Source organism: Hemicordylus capensis, chromosome 4 (assembly GCF_027244095.1).
Source record: "Hemicordylus capensis ecotype Gifberg chromosome 4, rHemCap1.1.pri, whole genome shotgun sequence".
Classification (NCBI taxonomy): Eukaryota; Metazoa; Chordata; class Lepidosauria; order Squamata; family Cordylidae; genus Hemicordylus; species Hemicordylus capensis.
This window is the reverse complement of record NC_069660.1, coordinates 33,745,618-33,772,030: the sequence shown is the minus strand read 5'-3', so window position 1 is coordinate 33,772,030 and position 26,413 is coordinate 33,745,618. Positions and strand designations below refer to the sequence as shown.

The 26,413-nt window shown below is 44.8% G+C and overlaps 1 protein-coding gene and 1 long non-coding RNA gene across 4 annotated transcripts in view; one reads left to right on the top strand and one right to left on the bottom strand.

Moving 5' to 3' along the window:
• JPH2 (junctophilin 2) overlaps positions 1-26,413 on the top strand; it is a 110,212-nt gene that overhangs the window by 6,220 nt on the left and 77,579 nt on the right. For 2 of the 3 annotated variants that reach the window (XM_053245538.1, XM_053245540.1), the window contains exons 1-2: positions 2,947-3,341; positions 15,754-16,537. In XM_053245538.1, coding sequence (XP_053101513.1) covers positions 2,963-3,341; positions 15,754-16,537 — 1,163 coding nt within the window. In that variant the 5' untranslated portion in view covers positions 2,947-2,962. Of the gene's footprint in view, positions 1-2,946; positions 3,342-15,753; positions 16,538-26,413 lie in introns of those variants that run through there. The other variant, XM_053245539.1, reaches the window with a different exon arrangement.
• Positions 1,465-2,882, bottom strand: LOC128323040 (uncharacterized). Its single transcript, XR_008306162.1, has 2 exons — positions 2,769-2,882; positions 1,465-1,635 (listed from the first exon to the last, which is right to left on the bottom strand). It is a non-coding gene; the product is annotated as an uncharacterized LOC128323040 (long non-coding RNA).

Here is a 26,413-nt window from a genome sequence, read left to right as displayed (position 1 = left end):
AGTCTTAAGGTGCCGTAGGATTCCTTGTTCATGGAGGAACTAGGCTGGGTTTTGTTTTTGCTTTAACTCTAGTCCTTGCAGTGACTAGAATGCTTTAAATAGTGCAGTCAAGAACATGGCGGGCCTTTTCAGTGGTAGCTGCTAGTCCGAGAATGGGCAAACTTTACGTCTCTGGGAAGCTCCTTTTTGCAGGGACCAGAGCCTTGAGAGCCAACAGCATGGCTGGGGGAGGCGAAGTCAGTCACACAATGGCAGGTTGGGGAGAAGCCTGACAGAATGGTAGCTTGTACATATATTTTCACTGACTGAATAAGGGATTTCAACATCAAAACCCCTTATTGGTGTAAAAAAATCCAGAGAATTTTGTTGCAGGACAGGAACAAAAGAAGCTGCTTTGTGGGAGAAGAAACTGGGGAGAAATTAAAAGTATTCCTGAGCACTGAGAGATCAAAAACAGTGTGGCCATGCCTCCATTCAGCCAGCCAATTAAATTGGCTGGAAGGGAAAGAGAAGCAAACCCAAATGCCTGGAGAGCTACTTCAGACAAGACTGGGGGAGTGAGCTAGCTAGCTAGCTGTCATTCCTGAGCTAGACTATGGCATTCTCTATCCCAGAGAAGCCTGGGCAGACCCCTTACTTGGTGCATTCAGGCAGCAAGTTAAAATGACATTGTTTAGGTGTGTGTCCCCTAATATTGTTTCTGCTGCTTAATTTATTTTGCAATTGGCTTTGCTGGGAATTGCCATTTCATATTTTAGCTTTTTTTATGGCTGAAGATGCAGGATGTAAGTCAACAGAGTACCTTGCTGTGTTCTGCATACATCCATAGTATGGAAAAGGTAGTCAAGGCAGAAGTAAGGCAGCCTCACTAGTTCCCAAGAGAGAGGGCTGTCATGCAGTTATTCCCCCCCCCATTACAAAAATTAGTAAGGGATGTCACTAGTTTACATGCTGCCACCGAACTATTTTCTAAATAGTCTGTATTTTGTAGTAACTGATCACAAATACCTTATGCTCAGAAAAGTCGCTACCTTAAGTACACACACAAACTGGAAGGCTTGTGTTTGATAATATGGCACTCAACAAAATAGGCAAGATTTCTGAAGGGAGCAGGTGCCTCTCATAGCAGAAATGTCAGTTGTCCTGTGTGACACTCCTCAGGGTTCCTCCACAGGGTTTCTTTTACTAGGCACCAGTTGCTTATTATTCCAGGAGCTTAGATCCCCAGTTGTCAGACTACAATACCCATCACCCACAGTCGCCAAAGGTGATGGGTGTTGTGATCCAGCAACAACGGGACCTAAGGTTGGGAGCCTCTGGTTTCGTAGAAGGTGTTGTACTTTGAGAAGTGGGAGGGCGGCTGGGGGACAACCAGTGGGTGACTAAGTTTTTGTGTATGCATTTAATGAGTCAGGTGGTTCTTTTAAGAGGTGAGCAGATGAAACGAAACAGGAAATAGATGAATGCTGTTTCCTATCGATTTTCTTTTTCTTTTCTTCTCCAAACCTTATAGCAAAACAAGTATATTGATGCCTTCCCTTATCCTTTGGAAAACATCTCCAGCTTTTTGCTCCTTTTGCCATCATTCTTTCCAGTCTTTTTCTTTCGTTTTTCTTGTTTTCTGTTCGAAAAATTCTGGGGAGAGAGAGAGGAAGGGGTGTGTGTGTGTGTGTGTTTGCGGAAGGAGTGGGGGGAGCGCTGCACCGGCTGCTTGCGTAGTAGCGGGGTGCGCGGGGGGGGGGACACCTAGCATCGGCCCCGAAGCCCCCGCCCTGCTCCCCTTCTCCTGCCTCCGCCGCCTCTCGCACACCTCCGTTCCTCGGGCCTCCCTCCCTCCCATTCATGCTCTCCTGCCCGCGCGCTGCTCTCCTCCTCCCCCCCGCCCCCCCCCGGTTCCAAGCCGAACTTTTCCCCACCCGCTGCAAACTTTACTGCAAACGGTCTGGCCGCGCTCGCCTCTCTCCCCTCTCCCAGCGCTTCCCGGCGTGCTATTTTTAAAAGCGTCCTCAGCCTCTTTCTCCGACCCTAACCCGCGCCGCCACTTTTTTGATCCCAGCCCAAAAGAGGTGGGTGGGTGTCTCTGTCCTCCCATAAAAGGGTCCTGGAAAAGGGGCCGGGCTCTGCGGGTTTATTTTAGGAGCAGCTGTGGGGATCCGATGGCCTTGTTAGGGCAGCGTTGACCTTTTCTGCCGGAGAAGGGGAGACGGAAGGGGCTGCAGAGGAGAGCCGGAGAGGCGCAGATCCTATGGGGCTTTAAGGGGGCTGGCAGCGTCTGGGCACCCAGCCGGGGCCCGTCTGCATCAGTTGTGGGGTGCAGTAACCCGGGAGGAGAGGAGGCGTGAACACAAGGCGTGGGGCAGGTGGTGTGTGTCTGTGGGGGGCGATCTAGAGGGAACAAGGCTTTCTCTTTCCTCTTGGTGCTGCAGAGGCTCTTAAAGGGCTCGGGCACCCCACTCCGTGCACCATCAGGCCATCTGGGGGAGGCTGCAGGGATGTCGAGTCTGGAGCCAGCCTTGCACTGGAGAGAGAGGTTTACCAGGGCATGATCAGGCGGCACTTGGAGGAAGCCCAAGGGATGTGGAACCTCACAGCTTGCAGCTGAGAGTCCTTTACTGCCGCCTCCGATCTGCTCCCAGAGCTTAGTGCTTTTCCTCCCATGTCCCTTGGTCCGATAGTCCCAGCACTAGGCAGGGTTGGCAGAATCCCTGGGGCATTCCCAGCTCCCAGAGTGCACTGCTTCCCTGCGGCCAGACAGGACTCTCTCTTACCTGTTGCCTCTTCCTCCTTGGCCCTTCTCTGCTTTTCGTTGCACCTTGCACCGAAGGTGGCGGAGTAGCTAGGCTATGCAGCACCCTGCCCGGCCTCTGCTGATGGGACACGATCTGGCTAAATAGGGAAGAGAGGAGAGAGCGAAAGGGAGAGAAGAGCGGAAGATCCTGGCTGGCTGGGCTGGGCTGGTACCATGAGTGGCGGAAGGTTTGATTTTGATGACGGAGGAGCCTACTGTGGGGGCTGGGAAGGGGGCAAAGCCCATGGGCATGGCATCTGCACTGGGCCCAAGGGGCAAGGGGAGTACTGCGGCTCCTGGAACTACGGTTTTGAAGTGGTAGGGGTCTATACATGGCCCAGCGGCAACACCTACGAAGGCTACTGGTCTCAAGGCAAGAGGCATGGCTTGGGGATTGAGACCAAAGGACGGTGGCTTTACAAAGGGGAATGGACGCACGGCTTCAAGGGAAGGTATGGGGTGAGGCAGAACGTCAGCAGCGGAGCAAAGTACGAAGGCACCTGGAATAACGGGCTGCAGGACGGTTATGGCACGGAGACCTATGCGGATGGAGGTAAGGTTGGCTGGAGCTTTCTGGGTGGAGGACAGAGCCCCAGGGAATGTGGTGTGTGAGCTAGAGAGTTCAAGGGTGAGGATCGTCTGATGGTTCAGAACTGAATCAGGCAGGAGAGCTGGTCTTGTGGTAGCAAGCATGACTTGTCCCCTTAGCTAAGCAAGGTTTGCCCTGGTTGCATATGAATGGGAGACTAGAAGTGTGAGCACTGTAAGATATTCCCCTCCGGGGATGAAGCCGCTCTGGGAAGAGCATCATGGTTCCAAGTTCCCTCCCTGGCATCTCCAAGATAGGGCTGAGAGAGATTCCTGCCTGCAACCTTGGAGAAGCCTCTGCCAGTCTGTGAAGACAATACTGAGCTAGATAGACCTATGGTCTGATGCAGTATATGGCAGCTTCCTATGTTCCTAAACCTCAATGGAGGACCAGTGAAATGAAGGGCTTGGAGTGAACTGTTCCAGTCTTGTGAGACTTAGGCACTTTTTAATACAAAACATTAGCACAACATATTCCTGCATGCACTGTGTGCAGGTGTGTACACATCCAGGAATGTACTGCATATACCCCAATGTCTTGTGTGCACTTGTGGCTGTGCAGATATTGTAGCGGAATGAACCACCCTGTGGCAGTATGTATGTGGACAACCCAGCAGCAGTGCTACTCCTGATTGGGTGCAGATGTTGACATCATAAGGACACCCATGATTGTATCCGCCTGCAAAGCAGGTTGTGTAAGTCAATTACTCCCTGGATGTATAGTTATTCGGGAGCATGCTGCAAATCCTGCTGGTTGGTTGAATGTCTGCTGAGTGACACATAACATAATTGGGGGGCAAGTAGTGGCTCTTTCCAGAGTATAGCTGGTAGAGGCTGTTGTGGAGAGCGGTCTGGCATACTACCTACCTCCCAACAATGTAAATGTGGTGTTATAGCTGGTTGGCTCAGAAATCATCGTATTTTATAACTTGCACTTTCCCTTTTGGAGAACCCAAAGCAGACTCGTTGGCCCTTTTCACACATTATGTTCCACACTCATACAATGAGTGTACAGTGTAGACAGGTTCAGTTATTCACACATTATGTTAAACACTGGTACAGCAATACACTTCCTATCTATACCATGCATTTCAGGGGGCCTATACCAAGGTTCACTTTTAAAATGAACACAGGTACAGTCATTCACATAAACACAAGAGTGAGTACACAGACACTTGTGCAACGCAATATCTGAACAGGGCTCTCAAGTGCTTAAATACTGTTCCTAACCCTATGAAAAGTTATTTATATGAGATTGGTGGGCAGGATTTCTTACTAGTGGAAATATTTTTAGCCACTCTGAAGTAGACTGCACAACTATTAACACTTCAAAACATTTAACACCATACGTAATCCTATGGAGATTTATGAACTGTTGTAATGACCTGAAATTTCAGTCTGCCCTGACAGATTTCTGCCCGAGAGTTCTGTCCTTCTGTGCCAACAGTCCTTTATGTTAATAGGCACACTTTCTAAAAAGTGCTAAAGAGACATTTTTTGGGACAAACTTGAGAGCGGCAGGGTGGTGGCTGTTGGGACAAATGCTTAGTTGTCATTGATAAACAGAGAGCCGTGTTCACCAGTAGGTGCCAAGATGTTCTCAATAATGATCTTTCTTAGGATGAGGTTGTAGCTTAGTGGTAGAGTATCTGCTTTGCATGTAGAAGGTCCGTGGTTCAATCCCTTGCATCTCCAAATAGAGCTGGGAGGGATTGCCACCTGAAACCATGGAGAACTGCTGCCTGTCCGCATAGACAGTACTGAGCAAGATGGACCAATGGTCTGACTCCGGATAAGGCAGCGGCAGCTTCATATATACCTGTATGGATTCAGCTTATCTGGCTGCCTGACACCCTCTTTCGAGATGCTGTCTTGTGCTTTGCATGTACAAGGTCCCAGATGGAATGTCCGTCATCTCAAGGTGGGGCAGGGAATGGCCCTTGAATGAAACCCTGAAGAGCCCCCCTGACACTTCGTGGAGACAAAACTGAGCTAGGTGGTCTGACTTGGTATAAAGCTGATTTGGGGAAGGACCATAACTCAGTGAAAGCGCATCTGCTTTGCATGTAGAAGGTCCCAAGTTCAATCCCTGCATCCCTAATTAGGGCTGGGAAACTTCTGTATGAAACCCTGGAGGGCTGTTGCCAGTCAGTGTGGACAGTACTGAGCTACATGAACCAATGGTCTGGCTTGATACAAGGCAACTGCCTATATTTTGTTTATTTGCAAATTCCCCGGAGATCTTGGGTCCTACTTGATTTCACATATGTACAGTGGTCCCTTGACTTACGAACTTAATCCGTTCCGAATGCACATTCGTAGGTCGAAAAGTTCGTAAGTCGAAAAGCGGTTTCCCATAGGAATGCATTGGAAACAGATTAATTCGTTCCGGAGCCTAGGAAAAAGACCCAGACACCCAGTTTTTTGTGCACAACTGTGTAGATATCACTGAGAGATCTGGAACACTTTATCAAATATAGTGGATGAGGTTTATAAGTCTATATTGATTCCCTATTTTAGAAACTAGCAAAGCAATGTGTCCTCATGATGGATGAATCAATGAAGGATAGGCACATATCTTGCAAGGACCCCTTGGAAGTGCAGCTTGTTGCTGTGGGGTCCTCAGCATTGTACCCCTTGCAATATTTGTGTCAGTGAGGATTGAGCTGGGCCTCCCAGCGTCAGCGGTAGAGAACAAGGTTTGTCCTTACCAAAGTGTTGACTCCAGGTGTAGCGCTTTCTCTCCTGCCCACCCCCCCGAATGAATGACAGCCATTCATTTATATGGGAGAAAGTAAAGATGTGCATTCAGGGGCACCACTGGTGTAAGAGCTAACCTGTTGCCTGCCACTGGTGTCTCCCCAGCCATTAAGAGTCTAGCGTATTCCTATCTGCCTGGCTCCATCCTGGATTCTGATTCTTGGTCATGCATGCTAGATTGCAATAGACTTCTGAGAACTGACTGTGAGAGAGAGAGAGAGACAGATTCTTGATCATAGTGCAACAATGTTCTGTGATTTCAGTGTTTGTTTAAAAACCTAATGCAGATCAAATCAGAATTTGACAATCTCTAGAGGGAGGAATTTTTTTATAGTGATCAGCTCTTAGCCAGAATGTCAAAAGAGCCAAGCTGAACTTGTGCTGCCTCAACAGCATCACGGGTTTAGTATGCATGCAGAGCAACAAGAAAGTCTAACAATATTAATCTGGCTTGCTACTTTACACGCATACTAAACCAATTATGCTGATGAGGCAGCATAGAGGAAGGGTGTGTGTGTGCTGAGGCTGCCCTAAAGCCGTACCGGGATCAACAATGCAACTCCATCGCCCCTGCCCCCCACATTCCTACATGCATGTAATGGCCAGGATGACTTTGGGCTGCAATCCTAGCATGTTTACTAGAGAGTAAGCCCCATTGAGCTTGGTGGGATGTACTTCTGAGTAAAGATGCTTAGGATTGTACTGTTAGCACATGCTCAGAGGCACCCTACCTCTACTTCACATGTTCCTGGGTTTTAGGACCAAGCTCTGGCAAGTCTTCCTGGTTCAAATTAAGCCCTCTTACGGGATACTTTTGAAACTGAAATTGCCCTAGTAATGATGGGTGTAATTGCATCGCAACTGGGGAACTGAAAAATAATTGACAGTGATAGATTGCAATCTGTGGAACAGCCTTGATTGCCACTGAAATGAATGGGGAAGCAGCAATTGTCACACCTGCTTCTGGCAGTGTAACTCTTTGAATCTGATCATTAGCTTGTTGTCTTGCATCTTGTGGCATATGGGTAATTTATCTTCTAATCTTTTGTAGCAAGATTGTCCAGTGAGCAGAGGTTGCAGTTTTGTATGCCTAAATAACTTAAGTTTCCAATGATGAAGCTTGCATGAAATAACCTAATACAGTTGTTATGGTAGTGAATTTCTCCCCCCACCCTTCCCTTTTCTCCCCCCCCCTTTTCCTTTCTGCAGAAGTATCTTCAGTTATTTATAGTTTTTTTTAAATGTTTGCCACCTCCAACGCAAGTTTTGGGTGGTATAGAAATGTAATAAATAAATAAAATCTTCACACTCATAATTTTGGTGCAGCAAATATCTGTCTTTTATATGAGATCATTTATTCCAAACGTCTCTGGACTGGTTTATAAACCAGCTTTTACTGTGATGGATTGCTTCAAAACCAGTGGGGAGAGACTCGGCAATGAGACTTTGCAAGTGCTCATAGCTCATGCCAATTCTTCAATAAGAGAATCCAGGGAGAAAGAATTGGAATGTAACTGCAGGGCTATTCCTCAACCCTGCCCCCCACACCATCAAATGGCAATAAAGTTTTTTTGACCTCTGCCCCCCTGCACTTTCTAACAGTTTTTTTGACAGGTATATTATCTAGGGACAACTAGTTATATATGAGCTGGTGTAGTGGCTAAGAGAATAAACTGTAAACTAGGAAGTCCCCAGTTCCAATCTCACCTTGGTCACACATTCCCTAGATCAGTGATGTGAAAGCCATTTCCCACTGCACAGACCTGCACACAGTGCCAAGTTTTTCCCAGTGCTTGGGAGGGGTCTTTAAGAGAAATGGAGTCTTGACAAGCTCCATTACCATCTTGGAAGGTGGTCATGAAGCCAGTGACATAACCACCATTGGAAAAGGGGCAGGGGCAGATGTCCCTAGACTGTGGAGGTGTGGGGAGCCACCAGGGCACTCCCCTGTGCAGCCAGCACCAGTGGGCACTGCGCCTGCCCCTGGCTGCTGCCATTGCTGGTCACCACCTTGTTGGCATCACTGAAGAAGGGAAATAAAATGGTGGCTGTACATGAGCCATAAACTGCTGGCAGGAGCACTGTTGCTGGTGGACATAATTGGGGAACCCAGAGCAGGTGTTAATGATAGGGTGTTGAACCGTGTTCCTGCTAACGGATTCCCAGATGTTGTTGACTACAGCTCCCAGAATCCCTAGCTGCAATGGCTTTTGCTTGGGGATTCTGGGAGTTGTACTCAACAACATCTAGGAATCCCTGTTAGAGGGAACACTAGCAGCTACCTGAGGATGCCACCCATTGATGCCGGGCCTGTCGTCTTACTGAACCTTAAAAACTAAATGTTGTGCTGCTTCCCTGGTCAGGATGCCAGTCTTGTCCAGAGGACAGATGATAGGAACATAGGAAGCTGCCATATACAGAGTCAGACCATGGGTATCCTGTATTCTACCAAAGAAAACCACAAGGCTCTGTGGTCACTAGGAGTCGACACCGATTCGACAGCACAAACTTTATGTTAAATTACAACTCTCATCATCTTTTTGGCCATTCTTGTAGGGCTGAAGGGCATTGTAGTCCAACAACATCCCAAGTCTAGAATACCCTCCCTCTTTTTGTAAATGCCTTTTGTTCAATTAGGAAGTCTTTCCAGCTTCTCATGTTTTCATCCCCTGATCCTTACCACCCCCGCTCTGAGTTTCAAATACTAATTTCTAGGATGCGTCTTTAGGATAATTAATACTCTAGGGAATTTCCTAAAGATGAAGTGATTCGTTAAGTTGCCAGTTAAATATTTCACTCCAAGACATCTCTGTTGCTATTTTGACTTGGTTCTCGTGGGAATGTGATCTTTAGAGGAGGGAAATCCAGCACATATAGTAAAGAATTGTCTCTCAAAAGACACCTGCATTTTTGACAGAAATTTCACATCTCCGACTGAAAAGAACTGGAGTCCTATTCCACAAGTATACATTCAGAAGTCCTGTTGACTTTATTTGCTTAATTTCTGTTTTGCTGTAGTCCATTATTTTTAATTAGAGCTTTGATATATTTCAGGTTTAAGACAAACTGATTCTAAAATGTAAAAAAAAATCTGCAGAATGTTCCCCATTTTAAAAACCTACATCCGCCTCTCCACTTAGCTTTTCACCTGGTTGCTGGAAGTCAATCCAAATTTGATCAAAATCAAGCATTTAGGCTTGCTCTTTGGATAACAAAAAGTTTGTGTAGCCTGAAAGTGGGGGTGGGGGTTCCCATCAACAAATTGAAATAATGAAAATAGACCTTACCTTTCCCCCACCTCTCAAATTGTATTAGCTCACTATATTCTTGCTTTGCTTTCTCTCCAGTACCCTGGGTGTAGAGATGCCAGTGGGCTTAAAAAAACAAAACAAAACCCTGGCAACACTCCTAGGCCTTTATAGGGTTATTGTGGGGATTAGTGAGAGAAAATCTGTGTAGTACTTTGAATTTTGAAAAAACACTTTATCAGTGTGAGTATCTATCTAACATAAGTATTTAACAGTTTTGTGATAAGGGGATCAGTTCAACAGGCATAGCTTTTTCCAGCATGTTGGTGAAGTTGTGGGGTAAGTGTCATTTATTGAACTTTATTTTAAACTGCCCAGAGACGCAAATTTTGGGTGGTATAAAAATATGTCAAATAAATAATAAACTTGTGCTTCTTACATAATTAGGCCCAGGGGTCTGGCCAGGGAAAAAGGGGGGAAAAAGAGAGCTGGACATTCTGCTCAGGTGCTCAGTTTAAACAGAATCTAGGCTTGTTCACACATCTGCCACCTGGGTAGGAGACCTGGGTGCACTCTCAATCTTCAGTCATGTGCTTGCAAACATTAAAGTTGGAGGCGGGGAGAATGATGGTGTGTGAGATGGCAGCTGGGTAGGATGGCTTTCCCTCCTGCCTCCGAAAAATACTGGGTATGGAATCTGGGTAGGGTGTGCTTGTCCTGTCCAGCTGCCACCTTGCACACAATCATTCTCCCTGCCTCAAGCCTTAATGTTTGCAAGCACAACCCAAAATCAGGAGATCCCTGGCTCTCCCACTCAGAGCGGGTGCTGCTTGTGCCTGCCAGCGGTTGTGTGAACAAGCCTTATTCATAGTATCCCTTTGTGAGTGATCCAGTGCTTCAGCCTTCCTAGGTTTAAGGCAAGACTGGGAAAGAAAGCCATTGTCTTTCTGCTCCTTGGTGCCAAATGCAATTGTAAATAATAGAAAGAAAGAAAAAATCTCAGTCTCCATATCCTACTAAAACTAAGCCTGAATAATTGCATCTTCTTTCTCTGTTGTATACCCTGCCTCGCCTTCCCTTCCTCTGTAGTCTCTCTTATGTCTATCTCAAAGGCAGGGAGCTGTCCCCGCATCTGTTGCAGAACGCCACCATATATATGGATTGTGCTATGTGAATAAATAATCAATACTAAAAATTGCACAGTGGTATTGAGCTGTCAGTTGACTCGACACAAAGCCAGCCTATTCTACTCTTCTGCCTTTAGCAGCAACTTGATGAGCAGTCATTAGGCTTTTCACAGCATGGAAGAGCCAATGTCTGTAACTCAAGTTCTTGTTAAAGGCACAAAAGAGGCTAGTAAAATTCTTGCAATAAATTACTCCCCTTCTGCCAGCACCAGGAGCTGCCCGGGTGGGGTAGCTCTGGAGAGACCATCCTGAGAGGTCCTGGCACACAGTTCCGGTCTTCCCAGGAATGTCTCTGCCTGCCAGTTCCCTGGGGCTGCCAGGCAACATGACCCATTTTGGCAGTAAAAGGAGTTGCCCACAGAATTGCCAGGGGAAGGGCAGTTGGGCTCAGACGATGCATACCCACCTACCACTTTGCTTCCCTTATAAATTTTCACGAGTCCTTGCTTGTTGAATAATAGCATTTATATAGTGGTTACATTTTTTTAACCTTTCAAAGGCAAGCCAGACCATTAATTGTGTAAAGGGTCTTAGAACTGATGACCAAATGGAAGAGCTTTGTATTGGGAATGGCGGTTTCCATAAGCAATCCTCAGATGTTTCAAATATCAGAGAGGTAGTATAGTGTAGTGATTATATGTCAAACTAGGAGTAGGGAGACCTAGGTTCAAAGCTTCACTCAGCCATTAAGCGCACTGGGTGACCTTGGTCCAGTTACTATTGTTTGGCCTGAACTACCTCACAGGGTTGTGTGGATAAAAGGGAGTGGGGTGTATGTAGGGTTGCCAGGTCCAGATGGTGAAAAAACCCGATATCCATTACCAAAAATGTAGAATTGGAGGACCCTTCTCACCAAAAAAGTCTCCACTTTGCATACAATTTGCATATGTTTATTGATATTATATATGCATACTTTGATTTTAAAAAATTGGATAATCAGAGAATAAATACAGTTCACTACTATGAAGCTGATGACCAGGTGAGCTGTATGTCTGTCCACTCTGTGTCAAGGTGTAGAATTCTCAAGGCCGCTGCTTCTTAACCATACATTCAGCTCCTGGTTAGGTTTACCACACATACAGTTCTCTGTCTTCCTCTTCATGGGTCACCCAGCCTGCTCTCCCCGGCCAGGCCGGCAACTTCACCTCTTGGCTCCAGGCAGGGTAGCCAGCTAGCTACCGAGCCAGACCCTTTGCATGCCGGCACAGCAGTGCGTGCACAGTCTCCCACTCGCTTACTGTTCTCTACGACTACAAATGTTTCTAGACTGCTTTTCAACAGAAGGTTTCACAGTGGTTTTCAAAGAAGAATAAATAATAAGATGCTCCCCTGTCCCCAGAGGGCTCTCCGTCTAAAAAGAAATGCATGGTAACACCAGCATCAGCCTTTGAAGGAATGCTGTCCTGGGGTTGGATAGGGCCAGCTGCTCTCCCCATGATAAATAGAAGAGATTCACCATTTTAAGAGGTGACTTTTTACTCAATCAGCAGAGGTAGCAGCTAACTGAGTAAAGTTAGCTAACTGCTCACTGCCACCGCCATGAAGGAAGCAAGCTGCACCGGCCGGGCCCACCTACCTGTGCTCCTGCATCCTGTGGCTCTGCTTCAGTGGTGAGCCACTGAAGCAGCACCTCCACTCTGGCTTCCCCATTGGCTAGATGAGCAGTAGGGAGGGGGAAAAGACAGAGGAAGAGAAGCTGCTTGTGAGAGCAAAGTGTTCTGGGTGAACAAAATGTCCCAGCTGCTGCCCAGAATTTCGGACACCACAACACATGCAAAAAAAGTTGTTTGGTCCCCAAAATAGTCTCTCTTCCTCCTAAAGCAAAAAACGAAGTTACATATCCTCTATAAAAGTACTTAGTTAGGAACCCCAGATGGACTAGTGGTCTGACTCGGTATAAGGCAGCTTCCTATGTAGTAACTTGTGAGGAAGTTTCCTCTCCTGAACTCACTCCTGGAGATTGTTTAAAATAAAAGTGCTATTAAAAGCCAGTGGGAATTAAGGTATAAGAAAGCTGATTTAGGCCAGTGTTTCGTTTCAGCCTAGTTCTGACTTCCAGTGGCTCTCCAGGATCAGAGGCAAAGGTCTTTCTCTGACCTGCTGCCTTGGAAAGATGCTTTAACTGGAGATGCCAGGAATTAAGCCTTCTGTATACAAAACGTGCTCTACTGCTGAGCTGTGGCCTTTCCCAGCATGCACCCCAACCCTGTCGGCTATTTAATCGAAGATGACATGACCATTCTGTTCTCTGTGTCTCTTCACATGTCCTTTGGTTTTCTAGCATCCCTAAGGATTAGTGTCCTTCACTAAAATGTTGGAAATCATTGGCAAGCTGTTGATGACAGAGGCGATAAAAATACCTCCATGTACAACTGGCCATTTGCCTATGAGAAAGCAATCCTTGGGGGAGTTAAATCCTTGGGGGAGTTAGTGCTCTTATCCTACTAATAAATATTTGTATTTGTCTAGCATATTTCCTCCCAGGATACTCTAGCTGAATGGAGAGCTCCATGGGCAGTAGTGGCGGTGTGCTAATTTGGGGATTAATCTTTGTAATTGAGTGATACAAAGAGTGATACAAAGGTTTTTGATACAGGGCTGAGTTTTGCTTCTTTGGTGGTTTGCCAGTTGCTGAGGTAACCGTATCAACAGGAAAAGGACAAACAAGGCAGAAACTCTAGTGTGAGGAAAGTTAATGTTCTGAGGTAATTACGGGACAGGAACCAGGTTCCTTGTGGGGTAGGGTTCAAATTGACTGTAGTAAAGAAGCCATCCTTTCACAAAAAAAACACTTGTTCTGGGGTGCTTGAAGGAGGAAGAATTGCACTGAACTAGACCTCATTGTTCGTGTTGGTGAAGAGTGAGACTTGTTTCTCCACCCCTGACTTTTTAATAGCTGTGGAAACAGATTTATTTATTTCATTTCATTTCATTTCATTACCGTCCTTCCAAAAATGACTCAGGGTGGTTTACAGAGAGAAATAATAAATAAATAAGATGGAACCCTGTCCCCAAAGGGCTCACAATCTAAAATGAAACACAAGCTAGACACCAGCAACACTCGCTGGAGGTATTGGGCTGGTGGTGGATAGGGCCAGTTACTCTCCCCCTTGTAAACATCAGTGTCAATATAAGTTTATTTTAATGTTTGTATTTACTCTTCCTTTCAGAAGGAAGCCTACAGTGGTTAACAACAACATACAGAACAATGTGTGTGTGATCCAAACAATATGGGGGGGGGGAATCTAAAAATAAATATGTAGCAATCGTCTAAATATAACATTTCAGTATCTAACAGCATTGTAATAATTCAATTAATAAGCATAATACAAATTCAGAACCATTTATATAATTGTAGAAATTCAATTCATATAAATGTATAAGCATAAAGTCAAATTCTTACATTAAAAACATTTTGATAAATGACAAAGGGGAAATAAAACACATAACACATTTCAGTCAAAAATATAAATTCAGATGTAGTTTTTTTAATTCATCCCTTTCAGAAGCTAATAGCTGACATACTGGGACACACCATCAGTGCAAATCCAAACTAAAATCAGGAGGAGCAAAAAGAGGAGCAGACTATCCAAGGACTGTCTAATCAGACACTCCCTTTTGCTGCATGTCTAATTTTAGTTGCCACAAATACCCAAAGAGCCTACAGGCAGCACCAATACCAGTGACCAGGCAAAAGGTTAGGGGTGGCCTTTCCTCCATGAAGCAAGATGAAGCAGTTGCCTTAGGCAGTAGATTACTGGGGTGTAAGAGGCCTTTCTGCCCCCTTTTAAACAAGTTGTTCCAGTAAGAACTAATCTTCCTACTTTACTTTTCACTATCCCTACTGGACTAAATTTGATCCAAATCAGTTAGGCAGTTCACTAGTTAACTCACTTGCACCCCAAACATATATGCACCTGCCATCTTGAATTGGAATGGATGACATCATCACAAACTTTGTGTTTGAGGTGTCCCTACAACTGTACCAAATTTGATCCAGATCGGCTCCCACTTGCACCTCAAATGTTCACGCTCCACCATCTTGAATCGGGGTGGATGGCATCATTACAAACTACGCCCTTGAGGTGTTCGTCTGTGTCCCTACACCTGTGGCAAATTTGGTTCAAAGTGGGTAGGTGGTTTACAAGTTAGCCCAATTGTACCTCAAATGTTCACACATCCACCATCTTGAATTGGGGTGGATGACATCATCACAAACTATGCTGTTCAGGTGTCACTCACTACAACTGTACCAAATTTGGTTCAAATCAGTTAGGTGGCCCATAAGTTAGCCCACGTGGCCCAAATGTTCACGCGTCTGCCATCTTTCCCCTGCTAACTTGGCAAAGAGGCACCTTTTAACATGGTGATTCTCTTTATTTAGCAGGGGGAGAGTAACTGGTCCTAAGCACCCCCAGCACAGTACTTCCAATGACAAGTACTTAGAATGTGAGCCCTTTGGGGACAGGGAGCCATCTTCTTTATTTCGAATCGAATAAATAAAAATAGTTTATTTTTAGTATACTGTTATACTATAATATTTAGTATACTGTTATACTATATTTAGTATACTATTCGTATATTTTTAGTATCAATGTATTTGATACATTGTTTTTTGAACTGGATAATTCAGGGCAACCATGAAGAACATATATATCTGGGACTAGAGGATCCTTGGGACATCTTTTCCTATATACAATGTTGATAGCTAATAGTAATTAACTCCTTGGCTGAAACCAAAACTAAATGAGGGCTGATCCAGCCTATGCAATAAAAAGGGGGATGTGACTCTTGTGTGCACATCTTTATGGTTTTCCTGGATATCCTGATGTCCCCCTGGCACGTTCTTTAATCACATGGCAGAATAGTTCTTAACTGCCACTCTGCACACAGCTCAAATACTTGTTTAAAGTAATATTTGGGCTGTGTACAGAACTGCAGTTTGGATGAACTGCCCCGCAATAACAGATCACAATGAGAGGATGGCAGGATATTCAGGAGAAATGTCAGGGTTCAGTGTGTCCCTCTACTTAATTGCATGGGTCAGGTTTTTTGGGGGGGAAATATCATCCAAACTGCCCCAAAGAGCAGAAAACATTAGAGGGAGGCCTAAACTATGAGTATGGTATTTGCAGTATTGGAAACGTGATGTATCTAACTTATCCCTTATTCTTGCTTTTAGGCACTTACCAAGGACAGTTCACTAATGGTATGCGGCATGGTTATGGAGTCCGGCAGAGTGTCCCGTATGGCATGGCAGCGGTAGTCCGCAACCCTCTCAGGACCTCCCTTACTTCCCTTCGTAGTGAGCACAGCAATGGCACCCTGCTTCAGCATGACTCTCCATCTGCTAACCAGGAGATTTTCCCCATGACACCTACAATCACGCGGGGTGGCTTTGCTCTTAGTTTGTATGCGGATGCTGAGGCTGGCAAGCTGAAGAAGGGAGGGCCTTTCAGACGGAGCTCCTTGTTTGGGAAATTGAAGAAATCAGAATCCAAGACTTCCTTGGCTAGCCAAAGAAGCCGACTCAGCTTCCTCAAGAGCGAGAGTGTGATCAGCTCTACTGGCAGTGATGCCGCCTCCACAGCCAGTTTGGGTGAAGGAGCAGAGGGAGAGGACTTTGCACCTTTTGATGCTGATATTGATGCCACCACTACGGAGTCCTACATGGGTGAGTGGAAGAATGACAAGCGCTCAGGGTTTGGCGTGAGTGAGAGATCGAGCGGTCTGAAATATGAGGGCGAATGGCTGGATAATGTACGGCATGGATACGGCTCCACCACATTGCCTGATGGTAAGAAGGAAGAAGGGAAATACCGGATGAATGTCCTGATCAAAGGCATGAAGAAGCGAGTGATACCTCTGAAGAGTGCCAAGATCAGGCAGAAAGTGGACCGGAGCGTGGAAGGAGCTCAGAGGGCAGCGGCCATTGCCCGGCAGAAATCTGAGATTTCAACTTCTAGGTAAGAGCTTCAGTTCTTCAGTTGTTGTGTGACTGTGAAGTGGAATGCACTGAATTTGTCCAGAGTTTCATTTTTAATTAGGAATCAGTTTTTAAGGTTGATGATAAAACCAAAGATGTATACATCTGTACAAATAAGATTCAAATTACAATTGGGAGCCTCCAAATACATTTCTAAAATTTTAGAGACCAGAAACTGTATACTTCTTTTTGTACTCAAGAAGTAAAATCTTGTGGGGAAACAATTTTATACCTCATTGCCATTAGACTCATAATGCCATTAGACTCACTGATGAATTACTTCAGTGTTCCACTGTAACCACCTGAGTGGAAGTTCAGCCATTTCTGGGAATGGGGTACCTGCTGGAGTCGGAACAATATAATGAAGAGCCTGTAGTTCAGTAGTACAGTGTATACTTTCCAGGCAGGAGGTCCAGGGGCACCCCAAGCCCTCCACTCCCCAGCACCTGTGGTAGTGTGGCATTGTCCACCAACCTCCAAGCGGCACAAAGAGAGAGTGTGCTATTTGCCCATCTTTCCATCCACCACCCAGCTGCTCCCATTCAACTCTAGGATCATAGGAAGCTGCCTTATACCATCTAGCTCAGAATTATTTACACAGACTGGCAGCAGCTTCTCCAAGGTTACAGGCAGGAGTCTCTCTCTTTGCCCTGTTTGGAAATGCCAGGGATGGAACTGTTGTGCCCACAGTGATAGTTTGGACTCAGAAGACCTTGTTCCTCTGTGTGTGTGTGTGTGTGTGTGTGTGTGTGTGTGTGTGTGTGTGTGTATTATGCTTATGCTACTAATTGTCAATAATATGCCTATCACTTTAAAAACTTTCACTGAAAGTCTTGTCCAGTTGATCTCTAATATATATCAGGGTGAATTTGAAATATCTAACCCAAAAAGCCAGATACTTGATCAGTATTCCAAGGATTGATTTGAGATCTTTATCTCTCTTGGAGCAGAGACAGACCTGCTCAATTCCAGTGCAACAAATTTAGATCCTTATTCCAAGTATCTGTTCAGTTCCAGTGAGTGTAGTCCAAGGTCTTTAACTTTGAGTCCATACATTGTTCTGAGACCAAGTACCTCTCAGATACTGTATTCTCAGTCACCTTGTGCTCTGCATATACTCTAGAGCAGTGATTCTCATTGTTGGGTCCCCAGATGTTATTGGACTTCAACTCCTATAATTCCCAGCCCCAGTGGCCTTTGGTTGGGGATTATGGGAGTTGAAGTCCAATAACATCTGGGACCCAACTTTGAGAATCACTGCTCTAGAGCACCTTGGAGCCAAAGGAACTGAACACTACCTCCTGGGAAACTCTCTGGTCCTCTAACAAGATATGGCAAATTTTTGGCAGAGACATGAGAAAGACACAGACACTAGTCTTTAAAAAGTTTACTTGACTTAATAGAAGCTTTTACAGTGGAATAGCAATGAACAGGTGGTGTGTATGTATGTTGCCTTAATGATTAGGAATAATTAATACATAAAAACTGCTAAGAATATCTTAACTTTGTAAGAAAAAGAAAAAAGGAAGTGGGAAAAAGGTGGGGAGATCGAGAGATTTGGATTAGAGGAGGGAATGGACCTGAGGTTCTACAGGAAAGGTTCATATTCCCAGGCTTCAGACTAGACCCGAGGCTGCTCTTGTTGGAAACTGGCTTCTGGTTTTGGAGGGTCTCAAAGCCTATGAGAGCATAGGCCTGGAAAAACGCAGGATCAGGTTCCAGGTAAAAATCTCTACTCTGAACTCTGCTCTTCAGCAGAGCTCACAGAGACTCCTTGCTGTGGATAAGGCCTGGCTCACAACTGGCTCCTTTGGGACCCACACACCACTGTGCCCATCCAAAAAGTCAGAAGTCAGAGCCAAAAGCCCTTCTCCTTTCTCTCCAAAAATCTGTGTCTCTCCTTTTATCCATTTTGCTCATGCTGTTTCAGTGAAAAACTGCTCCTGCCACTCCCTTTGGAAAAGCCTTTCACACAGAACTTTACCAGTGTTATCAATGCAAAAAGTATCACTTCTGCCAGCTTCATACAGCTTCTTTTGTCTTTTTTTGCAGCTAAGTCATCATGAATTTTGTTGTCTCTGAGTTTCTCTCTGAGTAACTAAAAGACAGCAATTCTTGGGGCAGGGGGAGGTGAGAATAAGGAAAATCAAGAGATGCAAAATAAACTTATTGATCATTATTGACAATCCCCTCTAATATCTGTGTTACATAAAACTTGCCAGCAAAGGTTACAATATAGATATGCATTGATTAGCATGATTATAGCAGAACTCAGGCCCAAATGGCCTTTAAGTTTGGTTCAGTATCTTGATCAGAGTTTCAAAAGCTTCTTCGTCAACATTTCTATGAGAACAGCACGGACACATCGTTCCCAGAGAAAGCCTCTCTGTCAGCATTCCTCCAGCATAAGCACCCCCCTCTCAGAGACCAAAGTTCAGAGCTCCCCAAAGAATCTCCTGCTCTATGAACAGGTCTGGTATCTATCTTAGGTGAGGGTCTGACTGTCCCTGATACAATCTAAGCTGAGTCTACTTCTCGCACTATGCTACAGAACTTGGAACCTTCTGCATGCAGTCATGCAGATGCCCATCCCCTAAGGGGAATATCTCACAGTGCTTACATCTAGTCTCCCATTCAAATGCAAACCAGGGCAGGCCTTGTGTAGCAAATGGGACAATCTCCCTGGTGACGTCTGGAATGTGCTGCTCTACCCCCATGCATTTCTTCCACCTCCCCTCTGCTTAGCTTTCCCAGGAGCTTGCTGGTGCTCCTCCTCCTCCTGCATTCTCAAAATGTAAAAGGAGCAGAAGGAAGTGTGGAGAAGGCGAGGAGAGTGATGGCTAAACCATTTCTTTTGCAGCCCACTATTCTTCCTTCCTGTGCCATGCTTCCTTCTTCTCCTTTTGCCCTTTGGAAATGAGGGTCCGAGTAGGAGGAGCAGCAGCAGTTGGTACACTGAACTGGGGTGCGGTGGTCATGGGCTGGTGGAGGTGGCCAGCTGGTGCGGGATGACCCGCGTCAATCTACCGTCTCTGCCAATCTACCATCTGAAGCAGACATCTCACTGTGCCTCATTAGCCGGCCAGCTCTAAGAAGGGTCTGGGTTCAGTCTCCAGTTAAAAGCTCTCCAGTAGCAGGACTGGGGGAAACCCCTGCCATTCTGGAGAGCTATTTACTGCCGGGCAGATTCAAAAATACTGAGCAAAGGTCTGATGCCGTATAAGACCCAGGTTCTCAAAGGAAAGAGAATCTGTGTTCCTTACAGGCTGTTATGGCTAGGGATTATGGGAGGTGTAGTCCAACATCATCTGGGGATTTGAGAATCCATGGTATAAGGTAGATGGATGTGTTCTTTCATTTGGTATCTGATTTGGAGCACATGTAAACTCAATTTTTTTCAATCTGGAACCCTTACACACATACACACGCGGATGTTCAGAGTATAGTATATTCTCTTCCTTAATGAAAACATAATGCTGTGCTTGAATTGGGGAGGGTCTCCTAGTAGATTTGAAGAGGCTCTTTAGAAAGGCTACAAATGAGGCTTACACTTGTCTGCTTCTGCTGCTACACACTTGTTAGCAAACATCTCATTAGATCAGTATCTGTGAACTTTTGCAATATGTGTACTTTAGGGATGTGCACAAATTGGTTTTTTAAAATTTGATTTGTTCCCAAAATTTGTTCAAATTTTTCCCCTGATTTGTTCCCTGATTTGTTTGGTATCCAAATCTACCCCCTCCAAATCACCCCAGATTCAATTTGTATTTGCTTTTATTCAATTTGGATTCAGACCAATCCTGACCACTTAACAAGGTCCTAGGGGCACCAAATTTGGGTGGTGGGTAGGTCCCCATGGGTGCCACTGACCACACAAATTTCAAGGCAGTGGGACACTTGGTTGATTTTTAATGATATTTTTATTTTTTATTGATTTTGAACATTTCCACCATAGGAAACAATGGGGATTCGAACCTGCCATATCCTAACCCTAAAACGGATTCCCAGCTTTTTTTTTTTAAGCTATACTCTAGCCCTCGCAGAAGTGGAGTTGTGGAGCAAAATGTGCAGTCATTATTTTTCAAGTGTTTGGATTCTTTGGTGTATAATAACTTTTCCTCATAATGAATCCATATGAGGATTCATTGCACACCTTCATTTCTTCTGTTCATTTTGACTTTCACTGGACAGTGCCAACTGCCATGTGCCAACTATACCACTTGCAAGGCAGTGTAGTACTCATTTTAATTTTTAGGAATATTGAAATGTTTAGATTCTTTGGTGTCTAATAACTTTTCCTCATAATGAATCCCTATGAGGATTCATTATATGCCTTTGTTTTGTCTGTTCATTTTCACTATCAGTGGACAGCGCCAACTGTCAACTGCCATGTGTCATCTACCCCCCCCACACACACACATACACACACTGGGGTACCCAGTTTATTTTTAATGTAAATTGAAGTGTTTAGATTCTTTTGTGTCTTCATTACACACATTCATTTCTTCTGTTCATTTTGACCCCACTGCTTTGCACATGGGGGTGGGGAATTAGTGGCATCCTATGTTCCAACTACCCCTCAAGCCACTGGGTACTCGGTTTATTTTTTAGGATTTTTTGAGGTGTTTAGACTCTTTGGTGTGTAATGAATCCTCCTATGGATTCATCATGAGGAAAGGTTATTAGACACCAAAGAGTCTTGAAAAAAATCCTAGAGCATAAACTGAGTAGTACCCCACTGCCTTGCAGGTGGGAGTGGGGTGTAGTTGGTACATGGCAGTTGACAGCTGGCACTGTCGAAAAGACAGTAAAAATTAATAGAAGAAATGAAGGTGTGTAATGAATCCTCATAGGAATTCATTGAGGAAAACTTATTATACACCAAAGAATCCAAACTCTTAAAAAATAGTGACTACATATTTTGCTCCGTAACTCCACTTCTACAAGGTTTTTAGTTTTTCTTTTAAATGAAAGCTGGGAATCTGGGGAAATTGATAGGAGGGATCCGAATCTCAAATCTATTCGAATCCAATGAAGCGTGATTTGATTTGTACTTGAATCTAGCCAATGGACCACAGGGTGATTTGTTTTGTCTCCAAATCACCCGAAGCAGCTAGATTCGGGTACAAATCGATTTGTACCCGAATCAGTTTGCACATCCCTAATGTACTTTCATTCTTTTGGATCACAGACTTTTGAATGATTTTTTTTAAAATTGATGTTTACTTGACTTGCATAGCTTAGTGAAAGAAATCCAGGTTTTAGGTACAGTATAATGAGCCTTGAGGTTCCTGTACTGCTATGCATGTGTACGTTTGCACGCATGGAGTTGTACTGCCAATTATTTTTCTCTAGTCTGATTGTAAACATGGGGATTGTCTATATCAGGGGAGGTAAATTTGGCTATCCAGCTGTTGCTGAACTGCAACTCCCATCATCCCCAGCCTGTGGCTGGGGATGATGGGAGTTGTAGTTCACAACTGCCAGAGAGCCAAAATTGCCTACCACTGGCCTGTATATGTTTCCTTCTCCTTGGTTATCTATCCTGGACTTTTGCTGGGTAGGCATACTTTTTTCTTTTTTCTTTTACATGGCCCAGAAACCTTGGTTTGCTCTTCTCTTGCTCAGAGCAACAGTGTTTTCAGGAAAGTGTAGCAAATGCCTACCAGAAACTTATCTGGAGGACAAAAACCAGGGAGAATGAATCCCCGTTGAAATGAATGGGAGCTGCACAAGTGCGCTACCTTGCTCATGGACTGCTACCGTTAATTTCAGTGGGCCTTACGCAGGAAAACTACACAGTGGATTTCGCTTTTTTCATTTGTAGGTTGTTCACAGACAGCTAGCAGAATCTCCTGGCAGTTCTGTTTCTTTTTAAACATCTTGGCAAGGTTGTATTGAGACCAGCAGATGTCTGAGATAATAGTCCTTGCCACCAGAGGAGTCATCACACACCCTTTTCTATCAACTTAATGAACATGTTTGTGCAGGCATAAATAAGGAATGGCGGTACTGATTGAGTACCTCTCTTACAATACTGTCTGATTTTGGCTACAGCTACTCCAATATAAAATATTTATGTCTCATAATGGGCTGTATCCAAATCTACCTTCCACTCATGCTGTGTTATGCTTGTGCAAGGGGGTGGTGAGGGAGCAGTTTTTGCCAATTCCCCTTTCCTTCTCCAGTTTCTTACACTCTCAGGAGCAGATTTTTGGGTCTGGAGAGAAAAGAGGGAATAGAAGAAAATTACTCCCCCACTTGCAAGACTTTTTAAAATGTGCAACCTGATACAAAACGTGCAGTTCTCCAGAAAAATGTACAGTTAAGAACAGAAGTGCCTTGTTGGACTAAGCCCACATTTCCACAGTGGCCCACCAGATGCCTCTAGGAAGTCTACCATCAAGAGCTAAAGGCATGCCTTCTCTCCTGCTGTTGCTCCCCTGCAACTGATATTCAGAGGCTGAACTGGTATTCTGTACCAAAGGAACATTTGTGCAGTGCAGTTCAGAAATTCAAGAAATGCAAAAGTTGTGTTATGTTAGATGATGCAAAGAGTGTTTGATAACAATGAGAAAAATGAAGTGAGTAGTCCAGGCTCCTCTAGAACCCAGACCCTGATCAAATGTGCCCTTTTTTCCTTTCCTTTCCTTATCAAACATGCTACCTGCAGACTCCGCTGCTGATTGCCAACAGTCTCAGATTAACCAGGACCTCCTGTATTTCAGCTAAAAATGGTTTGTCTTGTATGGGATGCCATTTGTCCCATATTTTCAATGAAAATATGGGACAAATAGCATCCTATACAGGACAAACAGTTTTTGGCCATGAGGGTGGCTCCAGCAGGAGTGGTGAGGGTGGGAAGAGATACCTTTTTAAAAAGGTGAACTTCGCTGCCACCGCCAGTCAATATCCCTTGCCATGCTGACCATTCAAATGGCTGCCGCACGTGCATGACCAGCTGAGTGGCGGGGGCTGCTGCCACCTCCTGGAGGATCAACGATGCCAGGTGCCAGCAGCCGTGAAGTTCACCCTTTTTAAAAGATATCTTCCCGAACCTCACCGCACCCCCCTGCAGCTGTCCTCACTAGTTGTCATTGCAAATTCAGGTCCCAGTTATAGATCCTAACCAGTCCAGGACCTGTATTCAGGCGGTGGAATGTTGGCAACCCTACGCTTCAAGTCCTCACCAATAAATAAATATATCATTCTTCTGCAATATTGCTGTCATAATTCCCAGTTCCGAGGATTTTCTCGCACTCTTTGTAGGGCGTCTGAGTGTCATGGAATGTGGCTCTAAGCTTGCCTGTTTCTGCTGTTGTTACTTCTTTATGACTTGACTTCAGTCATAATATGTCCATTTAAAAATAGCTGTTCCTTCTTCCAACAACTCCTTTTTGAGCTCTGTGTAGCTTTCATGCGATAATTTTTCAAACCCCAGTTTGCAGCAATGCTTAGATCATTGCTGCTGCCCAGATTATCAGGAAAAAAATTCCAAGATTTTAGGCGATGCAAATTCAAGTACATGCAATGATGGTAAATCCATTGTTTAACCATGGTTTGCCCCACTTACTTATACAATGGGTGATGATGTGAGGCATAATTTCAAGAACCAAAAGGGTGTGAGTGACAGAAGCTGAATCTCCCCTCTTCCTGTAGCTTACTGCTCCTCAGTATCTTCCCTGTACAGCTTTCCACCACAGCCACCTTGGAGAGAGAGTTTATGGGGAGGAAAGCTGTGGAAAGTTTCATCATCTTTTTTGGCTCTCAAAATGGAAGCCTGGATGGCTTTAAAAGGGGCTTAGACAAATTCATGGAGGACAGGTGTATCAATGGCTACTAGTCTGAGGGCTATAGGCCACCTCCAGCTTCAGAGGCAAGGTTCCTTTAAATACCAGTTGCAGGAGAGAGGACATGTCCTCTGGTCTTACCTGTGGGCTTCCTAGAGGCATCTGGTGGGTCACTGTGTGAAACAGGATGCTGGACTAGATAGGCCTTGGGCCTGATCCAGCAGGGCTGTTCCTATGTTCTTAATTGGCCTCTCTTGCCTGATGTATATGTGATTGGTGCAGACTTGGATTTAAAGAAAGGGGTCTGCCATTGTTGTGTTTATGAGCCTGATCTGAGGATCGCTATTGTGCTTAAAAAAAAAAAAAAAAAGCAGACACACAGAACTGAGCATTTTACTTTATTTATTTTATTCCCTACTCTTTGTCCAAGGACTTCATGGTGACATGCGTGGTTTCCCCCACTCAGATTTTATCTTCACAACGTACAACCCTGTGAGGTGGTGGTGGGCGGGGTGGGAGAGCCTTATTCAGAAATTGAGTGGGTTCAGATATTGCATGGAACCTTTGAAGACAAATTCGGTGGGACCTCCCCCAGCCCCAGGAGTGCATGCTGCCCCCCCCCCCATTCCAGTGCAAGTGCCCACTTCCTCTCTAGGTCAGGATATGCCGAGATTGGTCTCGACATCCGAGCCCACCAATTTTGGCTTCTCCTTACCTATTTGCTACAGAGAACCCAATATCTCAACCTGACTTCAACCCTCCAAATCAGATCTTGCGTTCTCTGAAGCAAATAGGTTAGAATAAACTGAGACTGGTCGTGATGTCAGAACCCACTAATTTCAACGTATACTATCCAAATCTGGAAATGAAGAAGACACTCATGTGGGATGGGAGGGAAGAGTTGAGGGAGGTTTCATGGAGCTTGGCTTCAACCGAGGTTCAACACTGCATCTGAAGCCACCCATTTTGTTGTCCATTATGATGCCTGTACACACATAACATGTGTTTGTGTGAATGACTGCACCTCCATTCATTTTAATAATGAACTTGGATACAGGCTCCCTGGAGCACAGGATTCAGAAAGAAAGTGTACTATTGAACTTGTGTTCAACATAATGTGTGAATAGTTGTACCTGCATACAGATTATATGAGTGTTAAACATAACATGTGAATAGGGCTATGGAGACTGGCCCAAGGTCATCCCATGAGCATTATGGCTGAATGGGCTCTCCCCTGCTGCCCCCAGTCCTAGACCAACACTCTTAACTGCTAAACTATACTGGCTCTCTCTGAGGGATGTGTAGACCCTCATCTACATTTGTATAGGATATTCATATTTAATTTTGCTGGTTCTCTGTTTGCACTTTATTCCACAGCATGCTGAAAGAGTCAAATATAAAGTGCTGCAAGGCTATAAATAATGGTGTTGGAGCTGTTGGACTGCTCCCTGAACACTGGGCAGTTTATAAAAGGCTCTTTTTTATTGTACACTATTTACACTTCAAATCAAAGGGGGGAACTCTGTAGCGGTTTACATCAAGGATTGGAATGTACTTCTGGGGGAACTGCATCTCTCCCTCAGCACTGCTTAGGCATAATTTCCTATTAAGGAAACTTTGGAGCATGGGGAAATAGACATGTAGAGCCATTTCCCTCCTCTTGTGTGTTGCATAAATGCAGCTGCTTGAGAGACTGAAAAGAGTGTATAAAATTTCAGCACTAAGTTTGCCCCTCCTCATCTCTCTCTTGCTGATGGACTCTGAGATCTAAGGCCATGCTTTGTCCTCTGCTCTAACTGCCGCCAAATACTATATTGATTAGTTGATTTTTTTAAAAAGCCTTTCCAAAAAGAGAGTATATATGTGTGCACCACTGTTCAAAGTATTAAAGTTAGAATCAGATCAGCACAATAAAATAAAAGTGACATCATAAAACCAAGGCAAGAATACAGAAACTGAAGATAAATTTCTAGCAGCAGACAGTTCAAAAACATAATGCAAAGGAAGGCTTCTACCTGCCTCTTAAAAGCAGAGAGTGGCTCAGGCTGGCTTGAATTGGAAGTGGT